The sequence below is a fragment of the Bombus flavifrons genome, chromosome 14 (genome assembly GCF_040668555.2).
Source record: "Bombus flavifrons isolate JBK064 chromosome 14, iyBomFlav1_principal, whole genome shotgun sequence".
Classification (NCBI taxonomy): domain Eukaryota; kingdom Metazoa; phylum Arthropoda; class Insecta; order Hymenoptera; family Apidae; genus Bombus; species Bombus flavifrons.
The window spans coordinates 10461859-10476698 of NC_138455.1; the positions used below are offsets into that span (position 1 = coordinate 10461859).

Consider the following 14840-nt stretch of genomic DNA (forward strand, 5'->3'; position numbering starts at 1 on the left):
ACAGTAGAACAGAAGCGGGAAGATATGCTCGTTGACACAGACAAGAGCGAAAATAGAGCGGAAAGAAAGGGGGACAGTTAACCGAGGGATGCGTATGTCGGTTGGAAAGAGAAGATATCGTTCGAGCTGTCTATCTACGAATCTGTGTATACAACTAAAAGAGCAAGATAGAGAAATTTGTTAGTAGGTGGAGAAAGGAGAAACGAGGAAAAAGCTGTGTGTTTCTCGTCTCTGACTGGTCTGAATCTGGTGGTCGGTGAAGTTATCGGAGGTCGTAGGTGGGTAAACGGCTAGGTGGATAGGTGGATAGGTGGAAGAGGTTCTTCAGGGATGCGGATTCCGTTGGTTTCGATAGGATGGTAGGCGGTCGCAACCGGTTTCATAGGTCCCTTACGCTCGAGTTCGCAGGCGTCGAAAACAGGTGCTTGACTTGCGCCGTCGTACGGCCACCCGTTTCGCTTTTCCTCCCAGAAACACGCCCTTCCTCGTGGTTACGCCGACGCCTCCGACGCATCCGATGCCACCCTTGCTCCCAACCGTCAGACGCTCGCGAGACGCCGACGCGATTGCTTCTTTTATTTCCACCTTATTCCCCTTTTCTTTATTCCTCCGCTCTTTCCTTTACTGCGTGGTATTCTCCATGATATTACGCATTTTCTTTCCTCCACTCGTCGCACTGCTCTGCAAGATACGTTTCACTGTACAGCTTCAAGTATTAAGTTGTCCGAAAAGTGTCTTTCTTTTACAGACACGTCCTTTACAACGATGCATTTTTATACAAACGTGAAACCTAATCTGTCGAACGTTGTGATCTTTAGTTTGATAGAACAAAATGGATTATACGTAATTCAACAAAAAAATCTTGCCGTCCATTGTTTCCTTATAAAACGAAAGAAACTTTTCGGACGACCTAATAGTACGTTTACATCGTTGTTTATTTTGCAACTTACATGGTATACTTTTTCTTCATACGTCGAGATGCTTGTGGATACGAAAGATAACAATTTTGTCGTAGACTATGAATATGCATGTTGCGTCTTGGAAGATCACTTTGTTATTTTGTACTGTCTCTTTGATAGACGAAGAGATGGTGGCATATTGCGGCCAGGGAAAAGCAACCACTCGAGTTATTAGAGCAAAGTCTGGTTGGAAAATAATTGTTTCGTAATGTTTCTCTGGCAGAAGCGATTTCTCTGTAGAAGACGAGCAGAAGCTTTCTCTGTAGAAGTCTGGGCTGTTCAAATAAGCTTTGCTCAGAAATGGATTTTCTATTTATTGATTTTTCATTTGTACTGTTTCTTTTGTAATCGAAGAGACGATTTATATTGTGGCCATAGCAGATGATGGTTGTTAGAATAAACTCGGCTTGAGAAGCAGCTTGTTGTTTGGTACAGTTCCTTTGGTACTGGAAGCGCAATTATTATTCTGACCATTTTATTACGCGGCAGGAACTAGGCAAAGGATTAAAATCAAATCCTTCGATAAACAAGCACCAGCATTCGACTCTGATCGAACATCTCGATATAACGTCCAATCGTCCATCAGCCTTTGTACAATTTCTTTGTCAATTAGCTTTCACGTTAGACAAATCGGACGAATAACACGCGAATGGCAATCTTCGCTAAGATGCCATTACGCGGTAGCTCAGAAACTGGTTCTTTGGATCATTTTCAACTCGATGATATTTTCTAACGCTAAGAGAAACTTCGAATTCGAGTAAAATACGAAGGAACATTTGTACACTTTCATTCCCATGGTATATTTCACCATTAAAAGCTACTCCAAAATAGTCGAGTAAAATGCAGAAAAATTGCCATTGCTATGCGTCTGGACTCGTATCTCGTCTGAATTTTACGTCTGAATTCCCTTGAAACGCTACAAATCTTCCGTGTGGCTAAAACGACAGCAAGATCGAGGGATGGAAAAAATTGAAGGATCGAACTGAAGAGAGTTGAACGTGTATATTTGTGGCACTGGCCTGGTAATATCGTGAAAATACTTGAGCAACACGACCGGGGTCACGTAGAGTATCGAACGAGTAAGGGAAATTTCGAGTGTGGGAAAGAGCCCCTTGGCTGAGGTTAACCGATGTCAGGTAGAAGAGGAGTTTAAACGAGATCGGCCAGGGAACAAAGCAGTGGGTACCGAGGAAATGAGCAGAGGTGGTGAAGTGTGGAAGGTAGTAGTGGCACGTGAATTGGCGCGTAAGTAGAGGTCAACTGGTGGCAGGTGGAGGATGGAAAGCATAGGCGGAGCCTTCAGTTCCGCCTCCACCTACAATCCCACCTCTTACTATGCTCCTCGTTTTCCCGGACTTTTTCCAACCTTCCCTCTTCTATACTTTTTCCCCGTTTCTATCTTTCCCTCTCTCTTTCTCTCTCTCTCTTCTTCTGTCTCGTATTATACAACACGTTCTCGCTCGAACTTGGTGCACGGTTAGCAGCAGTCTAGTTTCCGTAAAAATGTTGTTCTTCTTTTGCCTCTGGCAAAATGTTATTCTACTGCTTGGTTCCCGCCTCTCTTCATCCTCTCCTTTCCTCTCCTCTTCTCTTCTCTTCTTGCCAGGGGCTGTCTTTATCCACGGTGAAAAGAGTCGATCCATACGCGATCCTTTGGCGAAAGCGCACCTGCAAACCGCATGGCCCCACCTTCGTTTCCAGTTCCACCTACTCCAAGCTAGTGGAACAAGCTTCTAGCGGGCTACAGCCATTTTGCGGCAGCTTTTTTCCTCCCGACCACTCGACCGACCTTGTTCGAGCTTCATATTCCTCGTGTTCTACGCGAATATCGTTTTCAGAGTATTCTCTGCCCTCGCGGTTAGATAAGAAGAGGAAATTAAAGGAAACGTTTCCTGCCACGTAGCCAGAGTTTGCGCTGCAGCTTCTGCTACAGAAACTTATTTCACCTTTTTGTGCCAATTTTGGCTTCTCATCTTTTTAGAGATTTAATTTATTAATGCAGAGACAGAGTCATTGTTGCATGCTTTGCGTACAGATGATTGATACATTTGTAGTAATATTCACAGAGTTAAATTAAGAGTTTCAGAGTTAACGATAAATTCAGATTTGTGTAAAAATTTGACACTGTGAAAATAAGACGTAGAATGTTACAGAGGGACGCTTCGTTAGGGACTAAAGTTCTATGCAAATATCTTCTGTATATTCTGGAAGAAATGAAAATCAAGTAGTAATACTAGAATATAAAGAACCTTGGGTTACTTTAATCTGAAAATATTCTATGTAAAGATATTTAAAATAATAATCTGCGTTGTGTATACTTTAAAGGAAATGCAAGTAAAGAATTTTGGATTGTTCTACTGTAAAAGTATTGCCTGTAAAAATGTTGAAAATTGTCTCCTGCGCTATCTTAGAGGAAATAGACACAAAGTAGCGATACTTAGAATATAAATACTTGGATTATTGTAAGGTGAAAATATTCCAAGGGAAAATTCGTATTTAAAATATTGCTTCGTTCCATTTTAAAAGAAACGAAAGTGAAGTAGTAATATTGGAATATAATGCAGGAGAGTTTGGACTATTTTAATGTGAAAATAGTCGAAACAAAAGTATTTAGAATGGTGCACTGCGCTATATTTTGGAGAAAATGGAAATAAAGTAGTAATATCCGAATATAAGGAAACAGGATATTCTACTGCCACTTGACACTGTTTACTGGAAGATAATCAAAGAAGAAAAATCTTACGCCCGTGTTTAAAATGTCTAAATATAAATGCAAATTGAAATTCATAATGACTCGAGTTAGGAAGAAATTTATTAATCTCAGAAGAGTCGTTCGATTTTGTAAAATTTCCAAGGAAAAATCCATCTTTATTTTTTCGCTCCGTTGTTTGCTGTAGGTTCAACAGGTTCAAACGAAATGAACGTAAAAGATATGAAAGTAGAGGTTTCGCCTTCCAAAGTTACCTCACACTGATTCCTCTAGGTATGATCATTTTTTACAAAATTATTCAAAATTTAAAGATGGACAATTTCACTGGGAAGACTTTCCTGATGCCTTAATTGTACGTATTACAATTAAATATGTAATTTAATACGTAACTTAATTAATTAATATAAGACTAAGAATGATCATTTTTCAGAAACCTATTCAAAATTCAAACATGGACAATTTTACTAGGAAGATTTTTCTGATGCTTTAATTGTACGTATTACAATTAAATATGTAATTTAGTACATAACTTAACTATTTAGTATGAGACTAGGAATGATCATTTTTCAGAAACTTATTCAAAATTCAAAGATGGACAATTTTACTGGGAAGATTTTTCTAATGCCTTAATTGTACGTATTCCAATTAAATATGTAATTTAGTACATAACTTAACTATTTAGTATGAGACTAGGAATGATCATTTTTCAGAAACCTATTCAAAATTCAAACATGGACAATTTTACTGGGAAGATTTTCCTGATGCTTTAATTGTACGTATTACAATTAAATATGTAATTTAGTACATAACTTAACTATTTAGTATAGGCTTGAATAAATGACTGGATCATTACACGCATTAATAATTACTTTACTATCATACTGAAACAAAATGAGCTGATTAGCTGTGAATAGTATCGATACCTTGAAAACAGGTCCTCCTGTATACTTTATCTTTCTATAAATTGCAATTAAAAGCCTTCTCCATTTTCCACATTTGGAAAGTGTCTATTATCATATGCAAACAATCAAGTTTGCTTTGTTGGGCAAAATTGTTAATCGATACGAGGAATGTTCAAATTTTATAAATAAAATTAATTTCCGATTGAAAAGAAAGGAAAGAAAGTTAAAAGCAGATTGCTAACGACGATATAAATAAACGTTCCATTTCACAAATTAATATCGATAACATTTACGATTTATCATCCATATGTTACATTATACAAACACATGTAACAATTCTAAAAAGTAAAGTTTCCAATCTCAATTATTCTATCACTTGATTCTGAGAATTGTTAGAAGTAATCGTTAAAAAAGAAAAATGAGCAGTACGTACCTTTGACTGCGTTTCAGCTTGAAAATTGTTGTTGAAAACGTTGATCGTAATATTCCATCGATGCACAGCGTATCGTTGAAATGGAAGGAAATGAATTTCGTGCAGAAGAAGAACAAGGCGACGAAGAAACTGATTGTAAACGATAGTTCTACATTCCATGATCGTTTTATTTCGATTACAGAACAACGCTCGCAACGGGGAGCCGATTTCTCCTGCTGGTTTTAACTCGATTTCTGTATGTATTTACAAGAACTTTCTCGGCGTGCACGAGGGGACACGCAGCAATCTAAAATCTTGATCACCAGGGACAGAGAAGCAGAAGAAGAGAAAATTCGGACGTTTCTATTGTTTTAAAAAACATTGACCAGCATCCAAGGAACGCTTGGACTTGTGCATATCACTGCGGTCGATCGACCTGTATACCTCGTTTCGAAACAAAGATAATTTGCTTATCGCAAGTTCGTTTCACGTTTTATCAACAACGAGTGACAAAATTCGATTGGACGCGCGTGGAATGTTTCAGTCGCTAAATTTTGGTACTTCGAACGTGGAAAAATCGACGAAAGAAAATTTGTAACTGATAATTACAATATGAAATATTACGAAAGCTGGATATTAATAAGAAAATTAATATGAAATAAAATTTCAAATATTTCCAATGTAACATAACTCATCGAGCCATGTCCAGTCGAGTTATCTGTCTTCTCAATGTCAAACAATTTTTCGTCATTTTTCATTGGTTCGCTAAATCGCTGATCATCGTATCAATGAGTTAGCAGATGAAACAATAATATACTTAGAAAATAAGAAACGAATCTTCTGAAAGAAGATCGATCGTGATATACGCGTTGGTCCGTCTTTCCCTTCCTTTCTCATCTGCATTTCTTTATTCTCTGCCTCTTCGTACTTTCCTCCACGAATTTTTCTAGTCAAAATAAACAACGTTCCTTCCGTTTTACATGCATAAGACAAGGGAAAAACAGGCGAGCTTGCGTTATTCGTTTTAATAGATATCAATTATTGACTTATCCACTTTTTTTTTTTTGTTTGTTTGTATCGTAACTTTGGTCGATTGGATTACACTGGTGTATCGTCTTGTGATTTATCGATTTCGCCATAGCCTGCAAACAGTGCGTATTTTACAACGGAAATTAAAAGAGAAAAGAAAAAAGAACCAAGTTCACCTCGTATATTGCTTTTTTAATTCGTTCCTTTCTAACGTGCATCTTATCCGTACAACGAATTAATCGTCCATTATGAATATTCTCTATTGATCGTAGACAATTAAAGAAGTATTCCTCAAGGAAAATTTGTATTTAGAAAAATGGACGATCGAACCCTGGTAACGATAGGAAACATACTATAAATAATATAAAATCTAGCTTCTTCTTCTTTTTTTTTTTTTCGAACAGATACTATCGATAATAAATTGTTCTTTATTGCTGATAAAATAGAATAAATATACGTTTCCATGGATAAAAATAAAAAAATAATTAAACCTAATGAGAAAATTAATATTGCCTGCTCTTTACATTGTGTAGTGTTTTGCCTAAGTCGCATATAGTAGCTGAATGTTACATATTATACATTAGAAACAAACTGTATACTCGTCGTTATTCTTCTTCACATTTTTCCATATCCTTTGTGCGCCTCGGATTAAATTAATCGGTTCATTAGGTTCGGATTAAAGGAAGATTGCAACAACAGATTGCTGGACATTCGTAATAAACGTTTAAGAGACTCGTGTTTCCACGTAGTGTTGGTGAGTGCTGCTCGTATTTTAAATACGATAATTTCCGACTATTTTCTTTGTCCTCTTTCACGGTTACGGAAAGCCTACTGGAAATAGCTGATTTAACAAAGTTGTCGATTATATTTTACACATACATAATATTCGTCTTTGTAAATTGAACTCGATGAATCGTAGACACAGATACATTGTTTCAAGAGAAAAACGGTAGATCCGGCGAAAAGGGGCGACTTTAATGTAGACGTTAGTCGTTCGAAATGACACCTAGGAATTTCAGGTACGCGCGAATAGTCTTCGATTAAGAGCAGATTCGACGAAGATGCTTGCGATGATGCGTCAACGAACTTTAATCAATCGACGATCGAGTGTAAAAGTTCGTCGTGTTCGGTTTTACTGCAAGCATTCCTCCCTTTAACAGATTTCTTAGTTATTTGAAACTATACAGCGGAACTAGATGAAACGATTAATTATAACGATTATAATTAAATTGTTCGAATATTTGTGTTCGTAATATTCTAAATGTCTCTCATTCGATTCTTAAGTCTCGAAATAAGTATCGCGCGAAATAACGTGCGCTACCGTACATAAATATTTGGACACAAATCATTGCATATTTATAGAATAATATAATAATATATATATTATATTCATATTATTATATTAGTAATAATATAATAATTCTGTATATATAGAAAATAAGTTCTTCAATTGGAACTTTTTAACGTAATTTTGATCTTACTGTACGCAACCATATTACAGTTAGCAAGTATCAACGAAGAAAATAATTCTTAACTATTACAAATTAAAGAAGAACGATTAAAAGTATAGAAAATTAAATAATTATAATTATTCATTACAGGTCAACATTGAATTTATGTGATGCAGATGTATTCCTCGTTTTACTTTCAATTTCGCATAGACGAAAGAAAATATCTTCGCGATAATTGTTCTAACATAATTTGCCGCCTATGAGAAGAGAAAAAGGGGGAAGATTGTTATCTCAACGAAGAAACTAATTATTAACTATTACAAATTAAAGAAGAACGATTAAAAGTATAGGAAATTAAATAATTATAATTATTCATTACAGGTCAACATTGAATTTATGTGATGCAGATGTATTCCTCGTTTTACTTTCAATTTCGCATAGACGAAAGAAAATATCTTCGCGATAATTGTTCTAACATAATTTGCCGCCTATGAGAAGAGAAAAAGGGGGAAGATTTTTATCTCAACGAAGAAACTAATTATTAACTATTACAAATTAAAGAAGAACGATTAAAAGTATAGGAAATTAAATAATTATAATTATTCATTACAGGTCAACATTGAATTTATGTGATGCAGATGTATTCCTCGTTTTACTTTCAATTTCGCATAGACGAAAGAAAATATCTTCGCGATAATTGTTCTAACATAATTTGCCGCCTATGAGAAGAGAAAAAGGGGGAAGATTTTTATCTCAACGAAGAAACTAATTATTAACTATTACAAATTAAAGAAGAACGATTAAAAGTATAGGAAATTAAATAATTATAATTATTCATTACAGGTCAACATTGAATTTATGTGATGCAGATGTATTCCTCGTTTTACTTTCAATTTCGCATAGACGAAAGAAAATATCTTCGCGATAATTGTTCTAACATAATTTGCCGCCTATGAGAAGAGAAAAAGGGGGAAGATTGTTATCTCAACGAAGAAAATAATTGCTAACTATTACAAATTAAAGAAGAACGATTAAAAGTATAGGAAATTAAATAATTAAACCTTGAATTCATGTGACGCAAATATATTCCCCGTTTTACTTTCAATTTCGCATAGACGAAAGAAAATATCTTCGCGATAATTGTTTTAAGAGAAGAGAAGAATAGTGAAGAATAGAGAAACGTTGTTCGTAAATAAAAAATATGAATTTTTTGATCGAATCGCAGGTGTCCAAATACTTGTGAAGAGTAGCGTAGCAACTTGTCGACTAACGTTATACGATAACTTATCAGAGGAGGAAATATTTTTCTATTTATATTTCTATATATTATAGCAGGATGAAAATTGGTCTGCGCGACGAGCGATAAAGCATGATCGAGACATGATTCGCGCGCGCCTTTCACGGCTTAACTTACTAACGCTACTAAGTGCATAATTCGTACGTGGTAAATCTAGAAGAAGTTAATTTAACGTGACGCATAAATATATACAGATATTTACACGATCGAGTCATATCGAAACGCGTCGATTCTTTGGCAAAAAATCGACCATTATTTTTCTACGGACAACCCAATTTCTTGTTTGGCACACGCGACTTCCTTCACATGTAGATACGTCGCAAATCTGAAGGCGACGTTATCATGTTGCATTGTGGACACAGCTTTTTCGCACCCTGAAAGGGACAACTCTCCTCAACAAATTTTTTCCTATCTATTCTCAACTTTCTTTCTCTGACAGTTGTACCGTATGGTACAAAATATATTAGCGGCAAATCGATGTGTAATCGAATAAAATAATTCAATGCGATTAAAGTTGAAAAACATTTATATCGCAACGGGCGTTTTTTTTTTTGAGGAGAGAAGAAGAAAAAAGAATTTTAATAGGAACAATTTCTATGGAGAAATAATACTAGGTTTTAACGAGTATGATAATTTGATCGCATATCGAGCGATTATTTCATCGTGTTTATATAAAATGATTTTAGATATGAGATTTACTATTAATTATTTTATGTTTAATGTAATTAAATATCAATGAAATATTATGATTCCACGCGGATAACAATTGCGATATATTTCTTTATGTAACGTATAGGATAATACGCAAAGTTTAGAATATATTCCACAGGTGATTCGAGAGCAACGTGTCAGAGAAAGAATTGTTAATATATCATTTAGACAAGGATCAATGCCTTTCTTCAATTTTTATTCGGAATTTCAATTGTATTCATTGAAATTCTTGAAATAATAAATAATTCAAGTAAATTAATTAAATGACGACAAAATTTTGTCAAAGTATACTTTCTATTTGGTGAGAATGTTTCATATACGAATTACTATAATAAAGAAAAGAAAAGAGAAATTATATTCAAAAACGTATTATAAATGTAAATTTAGCAAAATACTCGTAACTCACCAATGTGTGCAACCAGCATTGTTCGCAATGAACGTGCCAGCAGCAAACCGAAGTCACAGGCTTTTTATACTGTTCCTGAGGACATAAAAGAATGAAATATTTTTGTTAATTAGTTTATTGCTTCTGTGTTTTCTCAGTCTCGGAAATTATTTAATAAAATTGCTACGTGAACAGAAGAAACAGAAGAATTACTAGGTGAAAAGCTTGAGAACAGAAATATTAAAAGGAAGAAGACAACGTTTTAAGAAGCTAGATCTATGAGAAGCGTAACAAATAACATCCAGTAAATATATTTATAATAGACAGTATAATGTTATATTTTACCCTGCTGTCTTTCTTAGTTCTACATTACCCAAAAGTGTTCAATTTCAACAGATATTATTACAATATACATAGTATTTAAATATTTTATTATCCAACTAAATTTATTGGATGTTCCGTGCATTCCACGCTTTCTATGAATAAAATAGTTCGGGAAAAAGAAGATATCCGAAGAGATACTAACCGAAGAAGAAATGAGGATGACAGCAGGTTTAATGTATTGAACTGGCAACTAAGTGATTGCGATCATTTAGTTGCCAACCCAATGCACGTACATACCCGTATATGAGTATTTTGTAACAAATAAAAAGTGTATCGAATATCATGGCATGAAGAGATTCCAAAATTTGAAAAATCATTTTGGAAGATAACCACGAAAATGAAATGCCTTTTACTACATTTTACTACTTGGTCTGTAATAACTTAATAACAACAAAAAACTCATAAACGGAGAATCTATGTAAGTTAGTACGAAGAGATAGCGGAAGAGATGCAGTTTGTAAGAGAAGATATGTAACCGAATGACTTGTAGTCCCATTGGGAAGTAAATAAATTATGACAGTCGTGGTCTAAATCAGGAATCTAAAGAATCTAAAAAGAAAAATGGGTGTATCATTTTGAATTTACATTACGATAATCTGAAATGATCTTTGATGATAATAGTCAGTTTAGACGTCAAGCACGCAACGTTAAATAACTCGAAACGTAAAATACACGATTTATGCCACTTCCATAATCATCTACGCTAATGAATCTGCCACTAACAAGAACTTACCATGCAGATGAGACACTTAAACGGTTGGCCGCGCATTTCCGCTTCTAATTCCCGAATTCTGCCTCGAAGAGCCTCGATTACTGGCGTGTCACCGTCCCTTCTAGGCGACGTCGAGGCACTCTCGTCTTGTTCGTTCTGGCCAAGAGGAGTTGCTGTTCCTGGTTCCGGTTTCACCTCGACCAAACCTTGACCGATTTGTTCGGGTGTGTGCGGCGTGTGTGGCGTGTTGGACGCGTTTGGCGATATCACGGCTTCTCGAAGAGCGTCTCTTTCCTTTTGCTCTCTCGGCGTGCCATCCATACGTGGCGCGATCACATCGGCTTCGGAATACTGTGCAGGTCCAAACTCGGCGGCGTCGTCGCCATCGACCACCAGGTCCACGTCTTCCTCTTCCTGCTGATTAGATCCACCGTTGCCAGCGGTTGAACGATTGCTCGATGAGGTCGCCAAACCTGCAGCTACGAACGCAACAAGCAATGAACCGTAGTATCGGGGAAATTTAGGTATAAATTTTTCCCCCATTGTTTACAATTTATTTACAATAAATTGACTGCACAGGTATTAATTAGACAGAAAACGATGGTTGTTTAACTGGAACTAAATACAAGAATCGTACTTTATCTCAAACAACTCTCGCAACTCGACAACGCTAACAACTCAATCTCTCAGCAACGCTAACAACTCTATCTCTCAGCAACGCTAACAATTCTATCTCTCAGCAACGCTAACAACTTTATCTCTCAGCAACGCTAACAACTCTATCTCTCAGCAACGCCAACAACTCTATCTCTCAGCAACGCTAACAACTTTATCTCTCAGCAACGCTAACAACTCTATCTCTCAGCAACGCTAACAACTCTCGCAACTCGACAACGCTAACGACTCTACTCCTCGACTTCTCGACTAACTCTGACTCCCGATTCACACTCACTTCTCGATTCGCACATTCTGATCTCTCGGTCTGACCTCTGAAGTTCTTTTCTTTTTTCTTTAATCTCACCACGCCCATGCTCCGCAAGAACTAGGTGACCTTGGTCACATAGGCTTCTTTCGATGTAAACTAACAACTGAAGGGCAGATGACACCGTTTTTACGATTCGATCGATTTCTAATTAGGCCTTTTTTTCACGATACTACAGAACATTTCTACAGATGTTTTGTTAAAAGGAGGAAATTATTAATGTGATGTTAAATATAATACCGTGAGAATTATTAAGACGTGGATTAGTCTCAATTAACTGTAATCTTTAATTAATTAATCAGATTACAACATCGTAATACGCAATTGTTTAAGTCCGATAATCCTTGATTGCTTTCGATCCAAATGCCAGATGATCAAGTCAACGATTATCACACATCATTGTTGTTAAGGTATAGAGAGGATTTGGAAAAACAAAAAGTTTCAAATTTCTTTACAAATTATTTAGCTCTGCATGTACGTTACTCTCTGAACGACTCGACAACCTACTCGCTTGCTTGTTTCTTTTCTTCTGATCGCTTCTAATAACTTCTACCCGCTTTTGATCGCTTTTAATCGCTTTTGTCCCAACCGAGACCTGGACGTTTTTCGACGCTCACAAACACTCTCACACGTACAGTATAAATGTACCATCTATTTAACAACTGTCACACGTATGGATTCGAGAGGAAGAAAAGCTTGTTCGTGCAGTGAATACGTTTTTAACCTTTCAAGAAAAATTATACAGAAATAATAGGATTTAAAAGGAAACACGAATACGACTAGGAAAATGTGATATTATGAAAATGGAAGCTATAGATCTTGTTGAAGAACGATTTATTCGCTTTAATTTACCAGAAAATCCTCCGACGAGCATCGACGTTGCCCGCACTCTTCTTTGACCAGCCCATTCATACTCTTCGAAAGTTTCAGCATCGCCCTCCACGTCCACCTCCTCTTCGTCCAAATTATTCTGACCAGCGGGATTTCCATTATTGTGTTTGTTCAAGCATCGTTCGACGTGCTGATTCAATTCCTCCGGCGTGCCAGATAGCCTCTCGCTACAAACGGGGCAAGAAGGTTCATCCGCTTTCCGTTTCCGGTTCTTCACACGGATTCTAGCCTGCACATAATTACGAACCACTTTTTAGAAATATCGTGACAGGCGTAATCACGCTATGTCAACAAAATTCGGAATAAAAGTTGATATACAATCAAAGAATAACATCGACAAATTAATAAAAGGAAATGTATCTTTTTATCTTTAACAGAACCGATTGGGTAATTAATTTTTAAGCGACAAAGACTTTTTTTTGTTCCTCCAGGGATTTCATTTTAAATGAATGAATTTTTCAACTTCAAGCTGATTTTTTCACATTCTCCTTCATATTTATACGATGTTTAACGCTGAGTTTGTTAAATCGTATTGCAAACTTAACTGTAGTGTATGTTAATCGTTAATCTATGACTGTATAGTAGTGAATAACTGTTAATTAGTGTAGGATTTTTTTATTTATTTAGAAATATTAGAAATTAGGGTTTCCAATGATTTCTGTTCTATATGATAATTTTATTGATCGATGAATCTATTTACAATGAATTAAACGGGAAACGATGGTTACTTAACGTGAACTAAATAATGTGCTATAGTTAAATAGTTGATTCAAAACTCACAACTAATAGTCTGCAACTCAAAACAACTCGGCAACTCAACTCTTGATTCCTCACAATTCGATTTCTCACCACTCGACTCTCAACTCACGACTATGTCAACTCAACTCTCAACTCACAACTATCTCAACTCGACTCTCCACTCACAACTATCTCAACTCGACTCTCAATTCACAACTATCTCAACTCAACTCTCATCTCACAACTATCTCAACTCAACTGTCAACTCAAAACTATCTCAACTCGACTCTCTACTCACAACTATCTCAACTCGACTCTTCACTACTCGACTCTCAACTCACAACTATCTCAATTCAACTCTCATCTCACAAATATCTCAACTCGACTCTCAATTCACAACTATCTCAACTCAACTCTCATCTCGCAACTATCTCAACTCAACTGTCAACTCACAACTACCTCAACTCGACTCTCTACTCACGACTCGACTGCTCACAACTCGACTCTCCACTCACAACTCTGCAGGTGGCAACCACCCGGTAAAACTCCCAGGCCCTTTTGGTCTAACCACACATAGGCCTTCTCGCAACATTGTTTATGGTTCACCTGATAAAAACTGCCAGGACCTTTTTGGTCTAACGGCACTTAAACCTTCCCGCAATATTTCACCCGATATTTCCTAAGCCATTTGTCCATGATATTACACTATTTATTTACCTGTCTATTGGCTTTAATTCTTTTATAAGTCTCCCATCTTCCATGAGGCGTTCCATCAGCGGCTGATGGGGCATGGAGCATCGGTCCATGGGGATGGTCTTGAGGATGGCCAGGAGGCAAATTCGACCTTGACGCTCGCGCTCGAGAGGATGCCGACGATATCTTGTAAAGTCGGTCGAGTTCCTGAGCGAAATGTTGCTCCAATTCCTGCGGCCTTACAGTTACTCCGCACGCTGGGCAACAGGACGGATCCGATGGAAATTTCTTTTTGCCTAAAACACGATTACACCCTGTTACTGTCATTCTGTCACAAATTAAACCACACATACTTCATTTCAAACGTTTGTTCGTCCGCTTTCTATTCTATTCTATTCTAATTCTTCTTAACAACGAGAGATCTAAGAATGTCGGTAAGCGAATTAAAAATTTCGCGCGATTAAGCTTGTGCATGATGAGCAGAAGATTGTCTCAGAGAGAAGAGGCACAAAAAGGCACCACCATATTACGAAATAGAATTATATTCGACGAAAGCAACGAACGAACGTGACATAAACCCCAAA

The 14840-nt window shown here is 36.5% G+C and overlaps 1 protein-coding gene and 1 long non-coding RNA gene across 8 annotated transcripts in view; one reads left to right on the plus strand and one right to left on the minus strand.

Moving 5' to 3' along the window:
* Window positions 1-3938: 3938 nt before the first annotated feature.
* Window positions 3939-6178, plus strand: LOC138186591 (uncharacterized). The gene is made up of 5 exons (XR_011174928.1): window positions 3939-4021; window positions 4100-4161; window positions 4240-4301; window positions 4380-4441; window positions 5186-6178. It is a non-coding gene; the product is annotated as an uncharacterized LOC138186591 (long non-coding RNA).
* The window catches only part of LOC138186590 (E3 ubiquitin-protein ligase Rnf220), a 213384-nt gene continuing 203694 nt past the window's right edge, over window positions 5151-14840 (minus strand). For 6 of the 7 annotated variants that reach the window (XM_069126605.1, XM_069126604.1, XM_069126608.1 and 3 more), the window contains 5 exons: window positions 14281-14552; window positions 12787-13054; window positions 10974-11431; window positions 9878-9952; window positions 5151-9134 (listed from right to left, as the gene is read on the minus strand). In XM_069126605.1, the coding sequence (XP_068982706.1) occupies window positions 9063-9134; window positions 9878-9952; window positions 10974-11431; window positions 12787-13054; window positions 14281-14552 (1145 nt within the window). In that variant the 3' untranslated portion in view covers window positions 5151-9062. The remainder of the gene's footprint in view (window positions 9135-9877; window positions 9953-10973; window positions 11432-12786; window positions 13055-14280; window positions 14553-14840) is intronic. The other variant, XR_011174927.1, reaches the window with a different exon arrangement.